This window comes from Acartia tonsa, chromosome 1 (assembly GCF_053477335.1).
Source record: "Acartia tonsa isolate MP-2025a chromosome 1, ASM5347733v1, whole genome shotgun sequence".
NCBI lineage: Eukaryota > Metazoa > Arthropoda > Copepoda > Calanoida > Acartiidae > Acartia > Acartia tonsa.
This window is the reverse complement of record NC_137260.1, coordinates 28,100,492-28,122,909: the sequence shown is the minus strand read 5'-3', so window position 1 is coordinate 28,122,909 and position 22,418 is coordinate 28,100,492. Positions and strand designations below refer to the sequence as shown.

Genomic DNA, 22,418 nt, shown 5'->3' with positions numbered 1-22,418 from the left:
ACCTAGCCCGGGGGGGTTAGCTTCAGGTTAGTCTAATGCTAATTTTCGCTCAGAATTTGAGTTTCTTGACCTAAAAAACCTATATTTTGATATATAACAAGATATATATTAGAAAAAATGCACTTAACCCCTGCGGGCCACCAACCTAGCCCGCTGGGGCTAGCTTCAGATTAGTCTAATGCTTATTTTAGCTCTAAATTTGAGTTCCTTGACCTAAAAAACCTATAATTAGATGTATCACAACATATGTATTGGAAAAAATGCACTTAACCCCTGCGGGCCACCCACCTAGCCCTCTGGGGTCGGTCCCCGACTTGCTGAATCATCTTAAATAATGTCCATATGAATAGATACAGTGTATTTAAGTTAAAACCCTAAGAAAAAACAATTTAAGGTAAGTTTCCAAATCAAAATAGACCAAAAAAAGCCTAAAAACCCCATTTCCGCAGGGTTTTTCTTACCTAACCTAACCTTAAAATAAAAAATTTTGGATTTTTTTTCCATTTAGATGTAATACCTATAGGACTAGGCTTATATACCAAGTTTGAAGGGTCTAGCTAAATTTTTAGACCATTTTGCTCACGGATTACGAATAAATGTCATTACGCCCCCCCCCCTTAACGTAGGAATTTGTCAAGCAAGGATGATTCAACAACATCCTCAGATTTTGAGGACAGCTCAAGCGAGGAGGATTCTAAGGAGAATCTACAAAGCTCAGGAATGAAAAGAATTATGCAGTTTATACAAGTGTAGCTTTTCTATTAGGATTCTTGAATTTGGTTTTTAAATCTTTGAAACCAGGGAAACAAGATATTCACAATTTTTTGCTTTTAAGCTTTATATTTTTTTTTTGGTATTTTTTAAGCAATTTTTTCAAGATAAAATTAATCATGGCATTGAAATGCATAATACCTTTTAAATCTAAAAATTTTAGCTAAACTAGAAAGTTTGCAGAGCAGTATTGGAGACGCCAATACTTCTCCAGTGTCCTCTTTCAGGTTTACAAATTGTTTTAATTTATCTGTTACAGAAAAGCTGCGCTCTTAAAATATCTAACGTAATGCTCAGCTGCGCATTTATACTTAAAACTAGAGTTGGCTCGATATAATTATCTCCCTATTGGCTAGTTTTCTATATGCATATCTATTTCTCAATAAATCTATTTTCCTCGACCGGCATTACTATCTAAAAGAAAGTAAATATTTAATAATCTAAATGATTTTAAAAAGATTTTTTAAATTATATTTTTTTCTTTACATTACCATCACCAAAGGGTTAATGATGATGATTACAATTTTAGTTTAATATTTGAACACACAAAGTGTCGCCACAATCGAATTCTTTTAAAACAGAGTTTTCTTAAATTTATTATATTATAAATTTAAATTTTCTTTTTTATGATTAGAAATTAAATACATTGATATAAGGTAAATAGCAACATGAAATTAAAAAAAGGAATTTATTTTTAATAAAGTAAAATAATGGGTCTTATCGTTCTGGGCAATGAGATTTTATTATGGATTATTGGAGCACTATGAGTTTTAAACAAATATTCCTTGGAACACTTGAGCTCGTTTATAGACATTTATTTCCTATATAGATCTGACATGGATCTTGAAGCAATTAAGCAGGCCGTTTTGTACATGTTAAAAATTGGAAGATTTCATTAAATAAAAGTTATCGCAAATATACTTAGTAAATAAGGCATAAGAACATTAACCTTAAATGAACCTAATAAATGGACTAAGTAGATCATGAAGTCTGTAGGGTATAACAAAATAACAATGATTATAATTAAGGGCAAGTGAAGGTCACGCTGTTGTTGAACCCCATGATGATAACATGTCACTGAAAAATCAATCTTTGGCCTACACAACATCTCTGAAAATAAAACAAGAGCTGATAGAAAATACTGACCAGCATCCAGTGCCAACTAAAACTGATATAGATTTGATGCCAGCTGCTAAAGCATCAAAATCGATCCTGGACCATCAATCAACTTCTGCTTCTCCTATAAGTATAAATTCAAGCCCTACTACCACAACACTATCAACACCAATTAAGTCGCCAAAAGTGTCAGTTCCGTTAGAATTGAAAACGACTAGTTCAACTGAAGTAGAATCAAGCCCAAAACCTGCTGAATACAAAACAGTTTCGTCTGTTGAAACAGTTTTACCAAAAACGCCAATTAAGGAAAATAGACCATCAGCTGATCTATTAGCATCTGCATCGCACATGTCTCAATCATCAGTATATTCAAAAACTCCAAAATCTTGTTCTGTGAAAAGGCCAAGATCACCCTCTGAAAATCAAGCAGGAAGAGTCTCGTCTAACGCATCATCAAAGAGGTCAGTGCCGAAGGTAGCTCATGGCAAAAGTTCAATAACCACTTCTAGGGATCACAAAATATCTGTAATTAAAAAAACACCAAAGAGGGTGTCACCTAAAACATCTTCAGCTTCATCTGTGACAAAAAGATCAAAATCGCCACCTAAAACGCCATCAAGGCCTGCTCCAGTCAAAACGCCTAAATCACCATCTACAAAGTTGACTATGACACCGAAATCTGTTGTTGTCACACCACCAAGGACAGCATCTTCAAGTAAAACCAACTTCAACAAATCAAACCAATCGTTTGCTAACGAACCAAGATCAGAAAATATACAATCTCAAGCTGAGGTCAGGAAAACAAGATCACGAACACCATCAAGTGACCTCTCCATGCCTTTACTAGTGTCAGCACAAACGCCAACATCTACAAAGAAGTCGAGAACAGATGTTACACCAAGGTATTCTTAAACAATAAGCATTCGTACTTTTATTTTCATATTAATTTATATTTTTTCTAGTCCCTTTAGGATGTGACAGATGCCATATATTCTGAGAATGTACGAAAGTTTTTAAAAGTATGTATAATGTATATGATGAGCAAATTACAACTAAAGGAAACCTATTAAGATAGCTAAATTTTTATCAAAACGAAATGTACACTTTCAACCCACTTTGAATTGTTTATTTTCGAAATGTTAATGTTAATTAGACAATATTTTACTCAATTTATTTAGACAAACGCCTGTTATGGTAACAAGATCAAGATCACCCTCACTGACAAAATCCAGACCTTCCTCTGGTATGTCTCTAAGATCAGCTTCTCCAAAGGCATTGTCTTCAAAATCTTCATCAAGATCAAGGCAAAGTATTTTAAAAAGCAGGCAATTGAAAATATATTACGTATAATTCATTTTTTAAGGGTCAAAAGTAGCTGTTCTATACACACCAGTCTACAATTGAATCAAGACAAAAGTAAGTGCCGAGCTCTGGGACCTATTAATGGTGAAATTAGACAAAAAAAAACATGATGGTTCCAGGTAAAACCAAAATATTTCAGCGGGATCTTTTTGAGAAAATTAGATTTGACAATTTTAAGTTCAATTTTCACCCCCTAGGAGTTGCCGCATAATCATGACAAGAAAAGCAAAGGTTATTTATTTAAAATTTTGAACAACTTTGCTTTTATGAAGTCTCTCATAAAACCTCTCTATATATGATTTATTTAAGGCTGATTTCCGTGACCTTAGCAAAGCAACTGATAAAAATGGCCATTAATTAACTCCCTTCAGGAGTGGTTTTATGAAGAACTTTATGAAAGCAAAGTTGTTCAAAATTGTGTGAAATTGTTCAGATAGTTTTTATATTTGAAAATGCATTATTTGAAATACTTTGTTGATAAGGTCACCATCAACTACACCTGGAAAGTCAATGCCATCACTAAGCATTACCAAGCCTATCAGCAAGTCGTCCGTAACAGTTGCAGGAAAACCTAGGCAAAAAAATCCTCGCAAAAAAATGAAAACCAAGAACGAAAGATCAGCTTAGGTGTTAGTTCATAGGAGCAGCTACGCTCCTAAAATTACTAATATTTTGTAAAAAGTTTGATTATATATTTACTCTCCGTTTGTTTGTATAACTTTATATATACCTAGTCTCTTTAATTTGTAATACCTGTTATTCACTTAAACAGCAGTAGGCTTTGGGTTTGTTTTGTTTTTTAGATAACAATGTTTTGAATTTGGTCTGAAATTTTCTGAATAAGTGGATTGTGGAAAAAAATTTTAACAACGAATTCACAATCATTATAATAAATTAAATTCTGTACCTTTCCAATTTTTTTCAAAAATGAAATCAAGCACAAAAAATCCTGCTAATTTTTTTTTTCTGTTACACATTATGAAAATTTTTATGTAATATTAATAACCAGTGATCTGCCATGTGTGTGTATTATCGTTATCATGTCAATAAATCTTAAAATCAAAATATTATTTTTATGCGTTTAAGTTAATTTTGAGATCCCTTTGTAGGTGTATTGTATATCTCTAATTTTTGTGTCAGTAGATGAGAGATCAAGTAACTTTTTGCTAATTTTTCAAATATTTCCCCATATCTTTGGCGTTTTTGGTCAGATTTTTAATTTTATTTTGATAATATTATCAGCAGATGTTTTAGTATTATTTATTTTTTCATTCCCCCTGGGCCCTCCCCCCCTATCAAGATACAATTCAGAATATACACCCCTTGCTCTGTAATTAAAAACTTGTTTTAAAAGGGCTAAAGATGTTTAATTTCAACTTAATTTGATATGTTTGTTTATGCATTTGATAAACTTATCATATATTTCATGTTGGTAAGCAATTTTTATCCTCCTCAAGGATTAGACAATTTATCTGAAATACTATTTATGTTATTTCCATTACAATTCTTCTTAATCTTGAATAACAAAAATTGTCAACTAAAAAGTGTTTCAATAGATTAAAAATTAAAGAATAAGTGTTCTGTCAAAAGCCTGTATATTTATAATTATGTTTCTTCCCTTGTAATTTCCTTAAATTTATGTTTGAATATTCCTAAAATTTGTTTATTTTGCAGAGTTTTTTTTGCAACTAAATCAGTTGCTCATATTCATTTACAAAAGTTAACATGTGTATGCGTAATAAGAGCTTTCTCTACATACACCTCTCTCTAATTATAAGTCTGGTTTTTAAAACTAACCTTTCTCGAAATTCGAATGTAATTCTTCGTTTGTAGCTTCGAATTACTTTTTAAAGGTTTATTTAACCGACTTAGTCCCTTCCAATTAGATATTTGTAACGGTTTTAAACATTAAAGGTATACTGTTATTTAGCTAATGCTACAGCTTTGAAATTGTATTTATTTAATTGGTTATTAGGTACAGGTCTACATCTAACAATTGTTACGTTGCCTGAACACTTTTAATTACATTTTAAATCCAACACTTTATTTAGGAGAGGTGTGATTAATCTACATATGTTGCAATTAATAACTTGTATTAATCATTTAAACTTTTGTTGTCAAGTTAGAATAAAAATGTCTGATCTCAGTGATGTTTTCTATGATGGGTTACAAGGTGAGAGAAGTTGTTAGTTCTAAAGTCTTGTCATTGTGATATCACAGTTAACTTATTACTTGTTGCATGATTATATTACCATTGAATGCTATCTGGACGTCTCTAGAACTAAAGATAAAAATAATATTTAATGCTTTAGTTATATTTGTGATAATATCTTTGTTGAAGCATTAGTTCTTAATCTTACAATTGATCTATTAAGGTAGTGTAATTACTGAATTGCAACATTTTCGAATAAATACCTAATTTTTAAATTGTCATTATGCCAAGTTTGAAGTTAATAAGACAATTATAAAATAGCCCGTTTAAAACCGTGTTGGTCGTTACAATGTCCATTTCGGCTTAGGTTTAGGCTAGCTAGAAAAAAGTGGCTGCAGTTATATAGGTGTTTTAAAACAAGGATGACAACATACATAAAAGTAAAGCTCTGAAATGGAAGGACAAATGAGCATTAACACTTGTATATTGTCAGAACTGAATTAGCAGAATATTAATGCATCAGTACAAACAACATTGTAAGTAAATTTGTTGCAAAACTGCATAAATAGATGATACTGTGTAAGGACATACTTACATTTATGGGACTTGTTTATAGAGATGCTTCGCTTATAACATTGTAACTTGTTGTAATAGGAGTCAGTTTTCAAAAAAATCAGAAAAATCCGATTAGGTATTTTAACATACAAAAATTTGTTCTCAAAAAAGTTAAAAATCGACATGTTTAAAATGGACTTACGGACATTCTGGTATTGATTCTAGAGTTGCTACGCTGTCTTAATTGTACCTAACTACTACAGGAATCATCATGCAAAGATTGGAATCGATAGGACAATTCTAACATGTTTAAATTAACAAAAAAAGCTAACTGTGACGTACGGACGGACGGACTGACTCTAATTATAGAAAAGCTTTGCTTTTAAAAATATACAGAAGAAATTTTGTAAGATTTATAACATAAGGTGTTTCATCTAATAATCTTTAATTATTCACCCAGGATTGTTCAATAAATTTTTGAAACTAGGAATATTCAATGAATTTTGCTATCAGGATTGTTCAATGAAAATTTGGAAGAAGATCTTGATGAAATCCAAACAATCGACATGAGTTTGGGTGCTAGACCAAGTAATTATCTTTATATAAAAGTAATAGGATGTGTGCTGTAGCCTAAATTCTCAGTAACAGCTTTTTATAGGTTAAAGAAGGTTTAGAACTATTTTGGAAGGAGGTTTCTCCACCCTCCCAAGAGATATCGACCATAAAAAAAACCTATCTCAAAAATTTGTTCTTTACTTTTTCTTTTTAAACCTGAAATTGAATGTGGAGGGTTAACCCTGAACAGTTGGGCCCCTAGCCGCACCTTTATCGGTCGGGGGGGGGGGGGGGGGGTGCGTTTAACGCCCCCCCCCCCCTATTATCTCAGCTCCCATTAGAGCTAGAAGGCTAAATATTTTTGTGCATGTCCCCCTGTTTGATAATGAATTTCCGACTTTAATTGAGTCAAAGTCAAATTTCGCTTCCTTTACACTTTTATTTAACAACCTTTGTTTTTAGGTTATTTTTTACTTAAAAATAACAAACGGCTCTAACTTTCTAATTTTTGAAGCTAGAAAAATATTTTTTTTTCAGAAAATGTTTATCTTTATGTAAATTTTTTATTAGAAATTTTAAAACATTAATTTCGCCGCAGCTGCACTTGGAAGCTGCCAGCCGCCGCAGTCGGTGGAAAAAAATTGCGGTCACAGTAGGTTTTTAAAGATTTCTGAAGACCTGTAGGATCATCCTTAGAACATGAAATTTACTTGAACGCCTATATTTAATACAAGGATATACTACTAGAGGATAATTTAGTATTTTGGTAAGATAAAATGCTTTGTTTAAGTCAAAAAAATATTTTTGCTCTTTACCTGGATGACCCTGCCAGGTTTGCTGACATCCTGTGCCCGCCAGGATGGAGTATTTAAAAACTCTCAGTTATGTGTCATACCCAATACCCATATTTGAAAAGTCGAACGTTAAGAGTTAAGGAACCGATGGAATTTTCCATTTTAGGAATTTTTTACAATGTCGTTGGGATGGTTTTTTGGCTATTTTATTTAACTCACAATATGTTATTGATCCGTCCCTATATGATGTCGACAATGTCAATTAACCACTTAAGATGTGCTTTAGAAATTTCTTGTGAAGATATCCCTGAACTATAACCTCTAATTTTGGACTTAATTTGTATGGAAAAATGTGTCAGCCTTATATTATCCATATAAAAGCAACAGGATGTTTGTCTGTAATAGCTCAAGATACAGCTGACCAATATGCTTCTCCTTCAAGTAAAGCTTCTCACTGGTCCACGACATGATTATAATTATTTTAAGAGAGGGTATCTCTACTCTCCAAAGAAATAAAGCCCTTGGGAAAAATATCCCACCCTCAAAAAAATCGTTTACTTTTCTTTTAAAACTAATATTGAAAGTTGAGTGTTGACATGGGGCCTATAGGCCGGGGCCTAGTCGCTAGTTATTTATAAAAATTTGTTTTGAATCTGGTAAATATAAATTATGTTTAATTTTAACGAAAGAAATCCTTGTGAGAGTAAACAATGTTGAATCACTGGAATCAACACTTCCTTCGTTGGCCTTAAATCAAGAGCTCAAGTAAGTATATTAATTATAATTATTATATAATTATTATAATATACTTACTAACTCATCCCTGTTAGACTAATTAAAATAAAGTGTTACTGCTTCTAATTATATTTTTTTAACAATCAGTCTAAGCGAAAATGAATCCCATGTATTTCTCTCTTGACTTTTTCATATCTTAAACTTGGTTTTAGTCCTTGTGTAATTTCTGAATATTTAGTAACATCTTGACATTTTCAAAACATTTAATTTAGATATTTTCCAACAAAATACCTAGGGTCAAGCGGGGCATTAACCGGTAAGGGGCATTACCGGTAATTTTTTACCCACCTTCAGAAAATGACATTTTTCTCCATGTTCTCATCGACTGACAGAAAAAAAACATAAAAGCAAATTTGTTCCTTATTAAATTGCCTAAAAAAAAGTATAAAATGAAATTTTTGTGAGATGAATTTTAAGGGTACTTTTTGGGTCTCAAAGTCGGACGAAAATTTTTTTTCTTCCAAAATTTTTTTCACCTAGGTGTATAAAGATCGACCTACACAAAAATTGGTAAGACCTAGAACTGATCCGTTAAAACCTTTTGAACTAAGAATTGCCCGCTCTTTCCAAATCCGTTGAGAGCTTAACTGTAGAGTTAATATTTTTTTCAAAAATGACCAAAGTTAACGCGGGGTATTTTTCGGTAACGTCGAAAAAAAATTCAAATTCGATTTTTAAGATCAATTTTCAGGTTTTCTTTGGTAAAACCTAAAATTCAATATGGGCTTTTTAAGAATTAGGCCAAAAAGGGAATAGAACAGGTTTTTAAATATAAAAAAATTTAAATTTTATTTTTAAGAAAATTTTTGTGAAAAAAAAATCGAAATTTCTCGTCTTTTAAAAAAAATGATTTTTGACATAGAAGGAATAGTCCGATCTTTATGAAAATTTTTGTGGATAATCCCTATAACCTATACTAATTATGATTATTTATGTTTGACTGGCCGTTTGGCCGTTTTTCATCGATTTTTTTTTGGTTGAAAAGACGTTACCCACAATGCCCCACCGTGGGGCATTTATCGGTAATTTCTTTGAGTCCAATTATGACAAACTTCTAAAAGTCCTAGGATAACGTCCTATTAGGACCTGATAGTCCTTTCCGTAAGCTTTCTAATGGTCTTGGTCCCATTAAAAAATATTAATATTTACCCCATTTTTTTTTCAAAAAACCAAAAAAATTACCGGTAATGCCCCGCCTCACCCTATGAATTTTACACATTATTCAGACTGAATTTATTTTTCAAGATTGATAGGTAGATATACCTAATAAAAAAATTCAATCTTGAAAAAAGAATTTAATTTCTCTAGATGTCTGAATAATAATATATCGACTAAGATTTCCAAAACCCTAAAATTAACTCTTAATTCATAATTCAAGTCGAGAAGCAAAAAAGTGTTTGATAAATATTGTTAATAAAACACTTAGAGAGAATTTGAAAGTATGCCAGGAAAATGTTCTGAAAGTACGCCAAAATGATGATCAGTATCATGGACTTATAGAATCCAGGTAATATTCTAACATAAAAGAGATAGAATGTCTGCGGGTGTGTCTATATACTAAAACTTTTTAACCTTTTGGCCTGATTGGATTTACCTTGCAAATGAGCTGTCTTTAGGTCTAAGGTAGATATTACCCTTTTATTAAAAAGACATTACCTTTCTTTAAAGTGCTCTTAGAGTAATAATTATAAGGGGGGGGGGCGTAATGACATAAGCTCTTAAACCGTGAGCAAAATGGTCTAAATATTGAGCTAGACCCTTCAAACTTGATATATAAGCCTAGTCCTATAGGTATTACATCTAAATGGCAAAAAAATTCAAAATTTTTTATTTTTAGGTTAGGTAAGAAAAACCCTGCGGAAATGGGGTTTTTGGGCTTTTTTTGGTCTATTTTAATGTGGAAACTTGCCTTAAATTATTTTTTCTTAGGGTTTAAACTTAAATACACTGTATCTATTCATATGGACATTATTTAAGATGATTCAGCAAGTCGGGGACCGACCCCAGGGGGCTAAGTGGGTGGCCCGCAGGGGTTCAGTTCATTTTTTTCTAATATATTTGTTTTGATACATCAAATTATAGGTTTTTTAGGTCAAGGAACTCAAATTCAGAGCTAAAATAAGCATTAGACTAATCTGAAGCTAGCCCCAGCGGGCTAGGTTGGTGGCCCGCAGGGGTTAAGAGCATTTTTTCTAATATATATCTTGTTATATATCAAACTATAGGTTTTTTAGGTCAAGAAACTCAAATTCTGAGCGAAAATTAGCATTAGACTGACCTGAAGGTAACCCCCCCCCCCCCCGGGCTAGGTTGGTTTTCTGCAGGGCTTAAGAGCATTTACCTAACCTAACCTAGAAACTTACTTATATTTTTACAGGTTTTTTTCTTGAATAAACTGTGTCTATTAATGAGGACTTTATTTAAGATAATCCAGCAAGTCGGGGACCGACCCCAGCGGGCTAGGTGGGTGGCCCGCAGGGGTTAAGTGCATTTTTCCCAATATATATGTTGCGATACATCAAATTATAAGTTTTTTAGGTGAGTTAACCCAAATTCAGAGCTAGAATTAGCATAAGACTAATCTGAAACTAGCCCCAGCGGGCTAGGTTGGTGGCCTGCAGGGGTTAAACGCATTATTTCCAATATAGATCTTGTTATATATTAAAATAAAGGTTTTTAAGGTCAAGAAACTCAAATTCAGAGCTAAAATTGTCATAAGACTTACCTAAAGCTAACCCCTGCGGGCGAGGTAGATTTTCCACAGGGCTTATGTGAATTTTACCTAACATAATCTAGAAACTTACTTATTCTTTTTGTTTTTTTTCCTTGAATAAACTGTGTCTATTAATGAGGACATTATTTTAGATAATCCAGCAAGTTGGGGACCGACCCCAGCGGGCTAGGTGGGTGGCCCACAGGGGTGTAGTGCATTTTTTCTAAAGTATGTGTTGTCATACATCAAATTATAGGTTTTTTATGTCAAGAAACTCAAATTCAGAGCTATTTTAAGCATTAGACTGACCTAAGGCTAACCCCCGCGGATTAGGTGGGTGGCCTGCAGGAGTAAATTTTCCAAATTATGTGTTGTTATACATCAAACTATAGGTTTTTAAAGTCAATTTGGAGCTAAAAAAACACAATAGCAACCTGATGCTAGTTTTTTCGTGGTATGTGGTATACATTAAATTAAAAAATTGTATCCTATTTGCATATTAAATTCTTCCACCGCTAACATTGTACTATCAAAATTTAAATTCTTTCAAATATATGCCATATAAATGTAGTTTAACCAATTAACCAGGAAAAAATATGTAGTTCAAATGCATTTCGTGAAACTACCCCTTTGAATTTCTGGACCTAAAAAACCTATAATTTTATGTATGACAACTAAAAATGCACTTAACCCCTGCGGGCCACGCACCTAGCCTGCTGGGGTCTTAAATCTAAAATAATGTTCTAATAAATAGACACAGTTTATTCCAGAAAAAAAACCATAAAAAACAAGTAAGGTTCTAGGTTAGGTTAGGTAAAATGCATTTAAGACTTGCAGGCAACCCACCTAGCCCGCTGGGGCTAGCTTCAGATTATTCTGATGCTTTTATTAGCTGTAAATTTGAGTTTCTTGACCTTAAAAACCTATAGTTGGATGTATGACAATTGACAACACGTACTTTTAAAAAAAATGCATTGAACCCCTGAGGGACACCCACCTAGCCCGCTGGGGTCGGTCTTCGACTTGCTGGATCATCTGAAATAAGGTCCTCATGAATGGACAGTTTATTTGAAAAAAAACCTAAAAAAAATATTAAATGTAAGTTTCTAGGTTAGGTTAGGTAAAATGCACTTAAGCCCTGTGGGCTACCTATCTAGCCCGCTGGGGTTAGCTTCAGATTAGTCTAATGCTTATTTCAGCTCTGAATTTGAGTTCTTTGACCTAAAAAACAATTATAATTGGATTTATCACAACATATATATTGGAGAAAATGCACTTAACCCCTGCATGCCACCTACCTAGCCCGCTGGGGTCGGTCTTCGACTTGCTGAATCATCTGAAATAAGGTCCTCATGAATGGACAGTTTATTCTAGAAAAAAACCTAAAAAAAATAATAAATGTAAGTTTCTAGGTTAGCTTAGGTAAAATGCACTTAAGCCCTGTGGGCAACCCAGCCAGCCCGCTAGGGTTAGCTTCAGATTATTCTAATGCTTATTTTAGCTCTGAATTTGAGTTCTTTGACCTAAAAATCATAAAAATCATTTGATGTATCACATCATATATATTGGGGAAAATGCACTTAACCCCTGCGGGCCACCCACCTAGCCCGCTGGGGTCAGTCCCCGACTTGCTGGATCATCTTAAATAAAGTCTTCATTAATAGACACAGTTTATTCAAGAAAAAACCTGTAAAAATATAAGTAAGTTTCTAGGTTAGGTTAGGTAAATGCTCTTAAGCCCTGCAGAAAACCAACCTAGCCCGGGGAGGGGTTACCTTCAGGTCAGTCTAATGCTAATTTTCACTCAGAATTTGAGTTTCTTGACCAAAAAAACCTATAGTTTGATATATAACAAGATATATATTAGAAAAAATGCACTTAACCCCTGCGGGCCACCAACCTAGCCCGCTGGGGCTAGCTTCAGATTAGTCTAATGCTTATTTTAGCTCTGAATTTGAGTTCCTTGACCTAAAAAACCTATAATTTGATGTATCACAACAAATATATTGGAAAAAATGAACTTAACCCCTGCGGGCCACCCACTTAGCCCCCTGGGGTCGGTCCCCGACTTGCTGAATCATCTTAAATAATGTCCATATGAATAGATACAGTGTATTTAAGTTAAAACCCTAAGAAAAAACAATTTAAGGCAAGTTCCACATCAAAATAGACCAAAAAAAAGCCCAAAAACCCCATTTCCGCAGGGTTTTTCTTACCTAACCTAACCTAAAAATAAAAAATTTTGAATTTTTTTGCCATTTAGATGTAATACCTATAGGACTAGGCTTATATATCAAGTTTGAAGGGTCTAGCTCAATATTTAGACCATTTTGCTCACGGTTTAAGAGCTTATGTCATTACGCCCCCCCCCCCCCTTTGTTCCTTTAATATTGACATAATTAGTTCTCTTAAGAAGGAAACTTTACAAAGAATCTTTCAAGTTATTGATCTAAAACAGTAAAGACAACGTTCTAGACAGTTTTTGAATTGATCAATTCCCTAATGAATCTGATTTAAACTGTTAAAATGCAAGTACCCCATTGAATTGTAGCTTAAAATAAAAATGTTTTATACATTTGAAGATTTTGATTAGTAGCTTTAAGAAAATAAACATTTTAGTTTGAAAAATATGGCTGGAAGTTTGGAAAGACATTTGGCCTTGACAGATACCTCTCCTGGTGAATATCAAGGAATTCTTTATGATTTTGCTGACAAAGTAAGTTTGACCTTGTATAAAAAGAGGACGGCAACAACCACTTAAAAATGTTTTATGAAATGTCTTAATAATAAATTTTTTTTTGGCCTGCGGGGCTTTCCATTACACGATTAACCTGACATAAAACAATGAACAAACCAAGCTCTCCCACCTTTTTTTTTCTATGTATTTAAAAATATGGAAGGGAGGAGGGGGGGATTTCTGTGCTTAACTATATATTATTTGATTTATGGAAGGTAATTAGTGTAGTTTAAGGAATATGGGAAAACAATATGGGACTGCTGTCACAATGGCAGAAGAAAGAATAGGGGGGGGGGGGGGGGGTCGGATCTGACACTTTTGCGTAAATAGGGAGCATAGGCTTTGTCTTAGGAGTGAAAGGATAGGTTATAAAAGAAAAAAGTTTACTTTTGGGGTGTATTTTCCTTATATTTAAAAAAAATTGGATTTAACCACCAGGTTCAGGTGCTGCATGCCTCCAGGTTGTCTCTGGACAGGTAAAAATGAAAAAAAAATTGTTTGAAGAGTTATAAGTCAAATTATAAAACAAAATATTCATCCTTTTGAATGTTATATTAACATATTTGAAGATAAAAGATGTATTTTGTCGAACTTAATCTCTTCAAAAAATTTTTTTTTCATTTTTACCCGTCCAGAGACAACCTGGAGGCCTGGAGCACCTGAACCTGGAGGCCAAATCCAAAAATTTTTTAATTATAAGAAAAATACACCCCAAAAATACACTTTTTTCTTTAATAACCTATCCTCTCACTCATAAGACAAAGCCTATGCTCCCTGTTTACGCATAAGTGTCAGATCCGACCCCCTCCCCTTATATGCTTATATTTTGCTTCTAGCTAGCCGACACTGCAATCTTGGTGTCTCAGATTAAAGAGTCTTGCAATATTTTGGGTTTGTATTTTTATGTTTTAACTTATTTTTATTTCGATAAATGTCCCTTGTATTTCATTATCAGAATTTTAATGCAAATCTTGATTCTTCATGAACCAAAGTACGTTTGATTAGCCAGCATAAAACCATTCAAACCGCTAAAGAAAATCCTGTATAATAACTGATGTAATACTAGTTGCTTCGCACATTACCTGTAAGGGAGGGTATGGAAGGTCTGGAAAAAAAGCCTAAAACCATGCAAAGACATTTATTAAGCTTCCCTGAAAAGTAAACAAATCAGGTCTAGTATTTTCTGATATCTTTGGCTTGAGACAATAACAACCTTACCACTGGCGTATATGCTGACTATTTTATATAGATAAAACCATGCAAATAAAATGTTTATTCAGGCATTGCAGATAGACTGCAGTTCTGAGATGCCAGTATAAAATTGACTTTCCATAAAATTCTAAGCCTGTTTGTTAATAATAGAGTTTATTTTGTTAAGTAAACACAGAGCAAGCCTTGGTGTCAAGTTTACGATTATTTGAAAATGCTGAAGTTTGTCTGCAAACTACGGGCTATGGGCAAGGTGATTCAACTAAGAACAGGTATGATATAGAATAAAAATAATCAAATAGCTTTAGTATCTAGAATTTTATCTGGAATGGCAACTTTTAAAATGGTAAAGAAATTATGTAAATGTATATTTAGTCCTTTTTACTCCGATCGAAAATAAGTCTAAGTAAATTTAAGGAGGGGGGGGGGGCCGGGGGGGTGAATCAACTTAAAAGGCATTAAGGGGGACGTAACTGAAGCTTTTTTGATGCAGGGGGGGGGGTTTTCTCACGAACCACTTGATGAACCGTGTAAATTTTTTGGACTTAAGCTTTTATGGGTATGAACATCTTATGGTTTCAAAGTCAACCCCCTACCCCCACCCCCTAGCCCCACGGGGCTCAAAAACCCCCTAAAAATGAACCTAACCTTAATTTTCTCAGAAACCATTTGACCAATAGGGATGATTTCTTAGACTTAAGCTTTTATGGTTATAAACTAACTTCTAGTTTAAAAGTTACTCTCATGCCGCCAACCCCTAGCCCTCCGGGGCTCAAAAACCCCTAAAAATGAACCTAACCTTAATTTTCTCAGAAACCATTCGACCAATAGATGATTTCTTTAACTTAAGCTTTTATGGTTATAAACTAGCTTTTGGTCTAGAAGTCACCCCCCTGTCGCCAACCCCTAGCCCTCCGGGGCTCCAAAAAACCCTAAAAATGAACCTAACCTTAATTTTCTCAGAAACCATTCGACCAATAGAGATGATTTCTTAAATCTAAGCTTTTATAGTTATAAACTAAATTTTGGTTTAGAAGTCACCCCCCTGCTGCCAACCCCTAGCCCTCCGGGGATCAAAAAAACCATAAATGAACCAAACCTTTATTTTCTCAGAAACTATTTGATCAATAGAGATGATTTCTTAAACTTAAGCTTCTTGTAAACTATTTATAGTTTAGAAGTCACTCCACTGCCTCCAACCACTAGCCCTCCGGGGCTCCAAAATACCCTAAAATGAACCTAACCCTAATTTTCTCAGAAACCATTTGATCAATAGAGATAATTGCTTAAACTTGATCTATAATGCTAATAAACTAACTTCTAGTTTATAAGTCACCCCACTGCCGCCAACCCCTAGCCCTCCGGGGCTCCAAAAAAACCCTACAAATGAACCTAACCTTAAATTTCTCAGAATTTGATCAATAGAGATGATTTTTCAAACTTAAGCTTTTATGGTTATAAACTAACTTTTGGTTTAGAAGTCACTCCCCTGCCGCAAACCCCTAGCCCTCCGGGGATCAAAAAACCCATAAAAATTAACTTAACCTTTATTTTCTCAGAAACCATTTGACCAATAGAGATGATTTCTTAAACTAAAACTTTTATGCTTATAAACTAACTTATAGTTAAGAAGTCACCAGCCTGCCTCCAACCCCTAGCCCTATGGGGCTCAAAAAACCCTACAAATGAACCTAACCTTAATTTTCTCAGAAACCATTTGATCAATAGAGATAATTGCTTAAACTTAAGCTGTAATGCTAATAAACTAACTTATAGTTTAGAAGTCACTCCCCTGCCGCAAACCCCTAGCCCTCCGGGGCTCAAAAAACCCTACAAATGAACCTAACCTTAATTTTCAGAAACCATTTGATCAATAGATATGATTTCTTAAACTTAAGCTTTTATGCTTATAAATTAACTTTCAGTTTAGAAGATATTTTGGACTTCATCTGTTATGGGAAAAGAGTTGGGACTCTATACTTTGTTAATTAAAAATTTTGTTAAAGCAAAGCTTTTCTTCAACTAGGTTTGGTCTGTGAGGGTTAGCTTTTTTTCATTAATTTAGACATATCATTATTGTCCTATTGATTTTCAACTTTGCATGATAATTTCTATATCATTTAGGAACAATTCTAAAAACGTAGCTACTCTATATAATTATTAACGGAAAGTCCAAATGCCCATTTAAAACATGCTGATTTTTAAAATTAAGGTTAGGTTCATTTCTAGAGGTTTTTTGAGCCCCTGAGGGCTAAGGGTTTGCGGCAGGGAGGTGACCTCTAAACTATAAGTTAGTTTATAAGCATATAAGCTTAAGTTTAAGAAATCATCTCTCTTGATCAAATAGTTTCTGAGAAAATTAAAGTTAGGTTCATTTTTAGGGTTTTTGAGCCCTGGAGGGCTAAGGGTTGGCGGCAGGGGGGTGACTTCTAAACTAAAAGTAAGGTTATAAGCATAAAAGCATAAGTTTAAGAAATCATCCCTATTGATCAAATGGTTTCTGAGAAAATTAAGGTTAGGTTCATTTGTAGGGTTTTTGATCCCTGGAGGGCTAAGGGTTGGCGGCAGGGGGGTGACTTCTAAACTAAAAGTAAGGTTATAAGCATAAAAGCATAAGTTTAAGAAATCATCTCTATTGATCAAATGGTTTCTGAGAAAATTAAGGTTAGGTTCATTTGTAGGGTTTTTTGAGCCCTGGAGGGCTAGGGGTTTGCGGCAGGGGAGTGACTTCTAAACTATAAGTTAGTTTATAAGCATAAAAGCTTAAGTTTAAGAAAACAGAAAACATCTCTCTTGATTAAATAGTTTCTGAAAAAAATAAGGTTAGGTCAATTTTTAGGGTTTTTTGAGCCCCGGAGGGCTAGGGGTTGGCAGCAGGGGGGGTGACTTCTATACTAAAAGTTAGTTTATAAGCATAAAAGCTTAAGTTTAAGAAATCATCTCTATTGGTCGAATGGTTTCTGAGAAAATTAAGGTTAGCTTTATTTTTAGGGTTTTTTTGAGCCCCGGAGGGCTAGGGGTTGGCGGCAGGGGAGTAACTTCTAAACTAGAAGTTAGGTTATAACCATAAAAGCTTAAGTTTAAGAAATCATCTCTATTGGTCAAATGGTTTCTGGGAAAATAAAGGTTAGGTTCATTTTTAGGGTTTTTTGGAGCCCCGGAGGGCTAGGGGTTGGCGGCAGGGGAGTAACTTCTAAAATAGAAGTTAGTTTATAACCATAAAAGCTTAAGTTTAAGAAATCATCTCTATTGTTCAAATGGTTTCTGAGAAAATGAAGGTTAGGTTCATTTTTAGGGTTTTTTTGATCCCCGGAGGGCTAGGGGATGGCGGCAGGGGGATGACTTCTAAACCAAAATTTAGTTTATTACCATAAAAGTTGTTCATACCCATAAAAGCTTAAGTCCAAAAAATTTACACGGTTCATCAAGTGGTTCCTGAGAAAACCCCCCCCCTGCATCAAAAAAGCTTCAGTTACGTCCCCCTTTTACAATTTGCTAAATAAAATTTTTCCTTTATCTTTTTATTCTCAGATTTTTAAGATATTTGATTTTAGATCAGAATGCACTGGAAATGATCCGGTTTCATTTGAAGCTGTTGAGAATATAAAAAAGGAAATAAACAAATTCAAAGCTGAACGTGATAACCTTCTTGCCACTACAAAGGTATAGGAAACTTATCCTTATTATAAAGTAACATGATGTCTTTTTGTCTTATTGTTTTTACCGAAGAATCATGCTAACCGTTGAATCGATCGGGTTCTCCTTTACAGGGTAGCTTCTCATAGGTACCGGGAAGATTTATACTATTTTGTGGAAGGGTACCACCACCCTCCCAAGAGAAATCAACGCTACAAAATAATTACCCCCCCAAAAAAATATTTTTTTAAAAACTAAAATTAAAAATGGGGTGGGGGATGGTCGACTCCACCACACAATTTTTTTAAAATCTAAAATGAAAAATTGGGTTATGGAATTCAACTCCCCCCCTCCTTATGACTCCTATAGGCCTCTAGGGGCGTATCCGCTAGACATAAAGAGTTTATAATTACATTACAGAGAAAGGGATAGTTTTCTGATTTGGCATTCTGTTATAGCTTTGATTAAAAGAAAATTATATTTTATGATGTGTGGTATAAATCAATAAACATAAATAAAATCAGAAATATAACTTAAAAATTTCAATCAAATTTAAAAAAGTAATGTTTTAGTTCCTCAATAAATATCTTATAATATATGAATGTTTCTTTAGATTTTGTATTTCAATATAGTCCCTTTATTGTCATATATTGATAGTGATATCTATGTCCGTTAAAGGTTAAAGAGGTTGAGTTAAGAAATGAAATCTCAAGCCTAGAGGAGATCCGACAAATGTGCAGGCGTGAGATTGACGATCTGAAGGCTGAAAAGGAAATATTACGCTGCCAAAACACTGAAGAAAAGTCTTACCAGGTAATATGAGGTGCATCATTTACCAGGGAAGCTTCACCATATAATATTATTCTTAAAATTTTAAAAATAAAGAAGCAAATGAATTTTTCTTATCCCTATAATTTGAAGAGTGCTTTAGCCTTAATAGTTTTTTTTTCATTCAGTAATTGTGTATATGTATTTTATAGATATAAAGCATCTGAATTAAAACGTCTGTCTGTATGTCAGTCCGTCTGCTAAAAAGTTTTTATAGAAACGTGATTTTATCGGCTCTTATTCACGAAATACGGCAGAAATTTCATGTCAACATTCATTTCATTATGTAGCATATTTAACTTTAAGTATAAAACATCCATGACCTATAAGCTGCTTTTTATGCTTTGCTACTTGTGGATGTTATTATCCTTGTTATTAGGAGAAGTACAATGAGTTAATGAGTGCTCTGCAGACAGAATTAAGCTGTCCAGTATGTCTTGAATTACCTGCCAAAAACTCTAGGTAAAAATTTTCTTGACTTTAATAAAAAAAAGATATATTTATACTCCTAAACTTCTCTTCCCTACCATGTTAAATGTCAAAAAAAAACTACCTGGTTGGTTAAAATTAAGGACTTTTAGCCATGGCGCCAAAAAAATATTTTCATAGATTTTCCAAAAACTTAGAGAATCATACATATTTCCAAAATTTGTTGGGTTTTTATTGTCTTGTTGTCACTCTTGTTTCGTCTGTTAGGAATCAAGCCTTTAGCAAAAAAAGCTTTTTCTACCTAAGAATTTTTCTGCCAACTAGATAATATTCCTAAATAAGACTGTAATTTAGAATCCCGAGCTGTTCCAATGGCCATATAACATGCTCTTCCTGTAAACGGTAAGCCAGAGTTTTCGAGTAGTGAGGCTGCATGCATGCACAAGTGATGAGGATCTTTGTGTTTGACTTAATGCTCATAAGAATAATGCTATGATTGACAATTATTTAAATGATAAAAATGGTTGTTTCACATAACATAAAAGCAAATAGCTTCTAGTTTGTTGACGTATTGTACTTTCTTTTAATAAGAGAAAACATAACGCTAGAAGTAAAGAATTTTTTCCTAATCAAAATAGGAATAGTTATTTCTCGCATCGTATTAGAAACAGCTTTCCGCGGATATAGAATGTACAATTATAAGATTAAAACCAGATTTTTTTAGCCCTGAGGTGCCGAAGGCACCGACTAAAAAATTGGTTTTAATCTTATGATTGTACATTTTTATATTCGTAGAAAGCTGGATATAATACGATGCTAGACATTGTTTTTTCGTATGGATAAGAACCGGTTCCTATCCACTGGATTCGAATTAATACGAGAATAGTTATTTCTCGCATCATATTATAAACAGCTTTTCGCAGATATAGAATGTACAATTACAAGATTAAAACCAGTTTTATACTTGAAGAAAAGCTCGATTTCTTGAACAAACAGCTTGGTACATAGGGTTTACTAGGGGGAAATTCCTTATGTGTTACCTATGTTGACTTAGGGAAAGTGATTCCCTATGACGCACTTACAGAAAGTGTCTCATGAATAATACTTATGTTAGCTGTGCGTATTTTTCACATATGTAATTAGCTGAGGGAAGAAAGCTGTCATAAGTATTTAAAAGCAATGTTGCCACATTTTTAATTATTATGTTGTCCAATTTTTTTAACAGTTTGATTTACACAAAGCCCATTTTGAAGATCTTATCAAATGTCTTCTTCTCTAAATTCCGGAAATAGAATCATAAAATGATAATAGTAAACATAACTATTATTTTTAAGTATTAATATAATTTTATAGAAACAATAATTTAATCAATATAATAACTTTTCTTAATTATTTAGGTAATAAAAATATGTCCTTAAATTTTTTTCTCTTATAAACAAATTAAGTTTACAAAGAGTGTAGATAAATTAAGAAAAATACAAAGAGTAAATCTTAATACAAAAGTAACAGGATGTTTATCTGTATGTTCGTCTGTACCAAAGGATAATTGAACAAAATCTTTTTTGCAGGGACAGTGTTTGTCTCTGTAATATTTATCTTTTAGAGAAACTGCAGCTGCTGAAATTGCTGCCACTGGCAAAAAAAATTTTTCACCATTTCTTGCCATATCAGACAATATTGTAGGTATCATTTAAGACCATGTTATTTTTTTCCAAAAATTTTCCACTGCGAGAGCACTTAGTAATTTTTTGTAGAATTTTTAATAATAAATTCTAATGTTAGGCTTTTATTTTTATAGTTTGTTAATGGTCTACATAAAAAAAGCAGTTACATCCCCCTTGAAGAAATTAATTAAAACCGTGGTGGGATTACAATTAATTAAAGAGTTTTATTTTCTATATTTTCTTCCATATAGAAAATTTTAATCATTGTTTATTTTAGTTTTCTGGAGCTTTTTTATTTGTGTTTAAATTCTAATCTACAAAAGTACCTTGAAAAACATATCTACTTAATTCTACCCTCCCGAAATTATTGTTGTTATGCACAAATGCCCCGTAATAATCGATTATTTACTCATTTATTTGACAGCTAAGCTTAGGTAAAACAGCTTATTCACATAAGGAATAGCCTGTTCCCCATGTAACATAAGGATTGAATTCACATATGTAAATGACGTCCACTTAGGGCATTTACTTCGGGAATTCACTTCGGTTTTACATCGGGATTGTTCATGATACACTTTTTCTATGAGTTCACTCAGTGAAAGCTGTCATAGGGAAAATCAAATTCTTCAAGAAATCGAGCTAAAGCTGGATATAATACGATGCTAGACATAGTTTTTTTTCGTATTGATGAGAACCGGTTCTTATCCACCGGATTCGAATAAATACTAGAAAACAGTATTTCTTAACATCTAGAATATACACAAAATCCTTTTAGTGAGAGTTGTCCTGTATGTCGCGTGAGTACAAGCCAACAGATCTACAGCACCATAGCAGCAAACGTTGTAGACATCATTCCTCAATCTTCCATTTAATTTTGTATTATTTGTGATAATTTTTTTGTTGTAAATTCTTTACATAATATATAGTACCTTCTGTTCGTTTCTATAAATTCAGAAGTAAGCATAGCGGCAACTATATGATATTTATGTCCGTAAGTCCAAAATAGACAACCTACTAAATAGAACTTTTATAGCAATAGAGGTAGACAAGACGCTTTATGTTAAGGCTGGCTAGCATTTATTTTCAGAGGCCGTGTTCTTGT

The 22,418-nt window shown here is 33.4% G+C and overlaps 2 protein-coding genes across 5 annotated transcripts in view; both read left to right on the top strand.

Moving 5' to 3' along the window:
* The window catches only part of LOC145316770 (uncharacterized), a 23,560-nt gene extending 18,189 nt beyond the window's left edge, over positions 1 to 5,371 (top strand). The window contains exons 14-18 of the mRNA XM_080157500.1: positions 628 to 718; positions 935 to 998; positions 1,800 to 2,789; positions 3,066 to 3,191; positions 3,732 to 5,371. Of these exons, the coding sequence (XP_080013626.1) occupies positions 628 to 718; positions 935 to 998; positions 1,800 to 2,789; positions 3,066 to 3,191; positions 3,732 to 3,876 (1,416 nt within the window). The 3' untranslated portion in view covers positions 3,877 to 5,371. The remainder of the gene's footprint in view (positions 1 to 627; positions 719 to 934; positions 999 to 1,799; positions 2,790 to 3,065; positions 3,192 to 3,731) is intronic.
* LOC145316776 (uncharacterized) lies at positions 5,316 to 22,418 on the top strand. 4 transcript variants are annotated; one of them, XM_080157512.1, is made up of 12 exons: positions 5,316 to 5,422; positions 6,470 to 6,544; positions 7,995 to 8,070; positions 9,479 to 9,607; positions 13,433 to 13,529; positions 14,387 to 14,441; positions 14,929 to 15,031; positions 18,314 to 18,422; positions 19,074 to 19,208; positions 19,603 to 19,685; positions 20,007 to 20,054; positions 22,092 to 22,418. In XM_080157512.1, the coding sequence occupies exons 1-12, from the start codon at positions 5,323 to 5,325 to the stop codon at positions 22,186 to 22,188; spliced, it is 1,107 nt and encodes a 368-aa protein (XP_080013638.1). In that variant the 5' UTR covers positions 5,316 to 5,322; the 3' UTR covers positions 22,189 to 22,418. The 4 variants fall into 4 exon arrangements, with proteins under 4 accessions (XP_080013638.1, XP_080013645.1, XP_080013654.1 ...); XM_080157519.1 differs by having other exon boundaries at positions 9,527 to 9,607; positions 22,092 to 22,414; XM_080157528.1 differs by lacking the exon at positions 5,316 to 5,422 and adding an exon at positions 5,443 to 5,624 and having other exon boundaries at positions 22,092 to 22,417.

Coding starts and splice junctions, on each gene's coding strand:
- LOC145316776 (XM_080157512.1), top strand. CDS start 5,323: ATGTTGCAATTAATAACTTGTATTAATCATTTAAACTTTTGTTGTCAA. Junction 8,071..9,478: donor GCCTTAAATCAAGAGCTCAA/GTAAGTATATTA, acceptor TCATAATTCAAG/TCGAGAAGCAAAAAAGTGTT. Junction 15,032..18,313: donor GGTGATTCAACTAAGAACAG/GTATGATATAGA, acceptor ATTTGATTTTAG/ATCAGAATGCACTGGAAATG.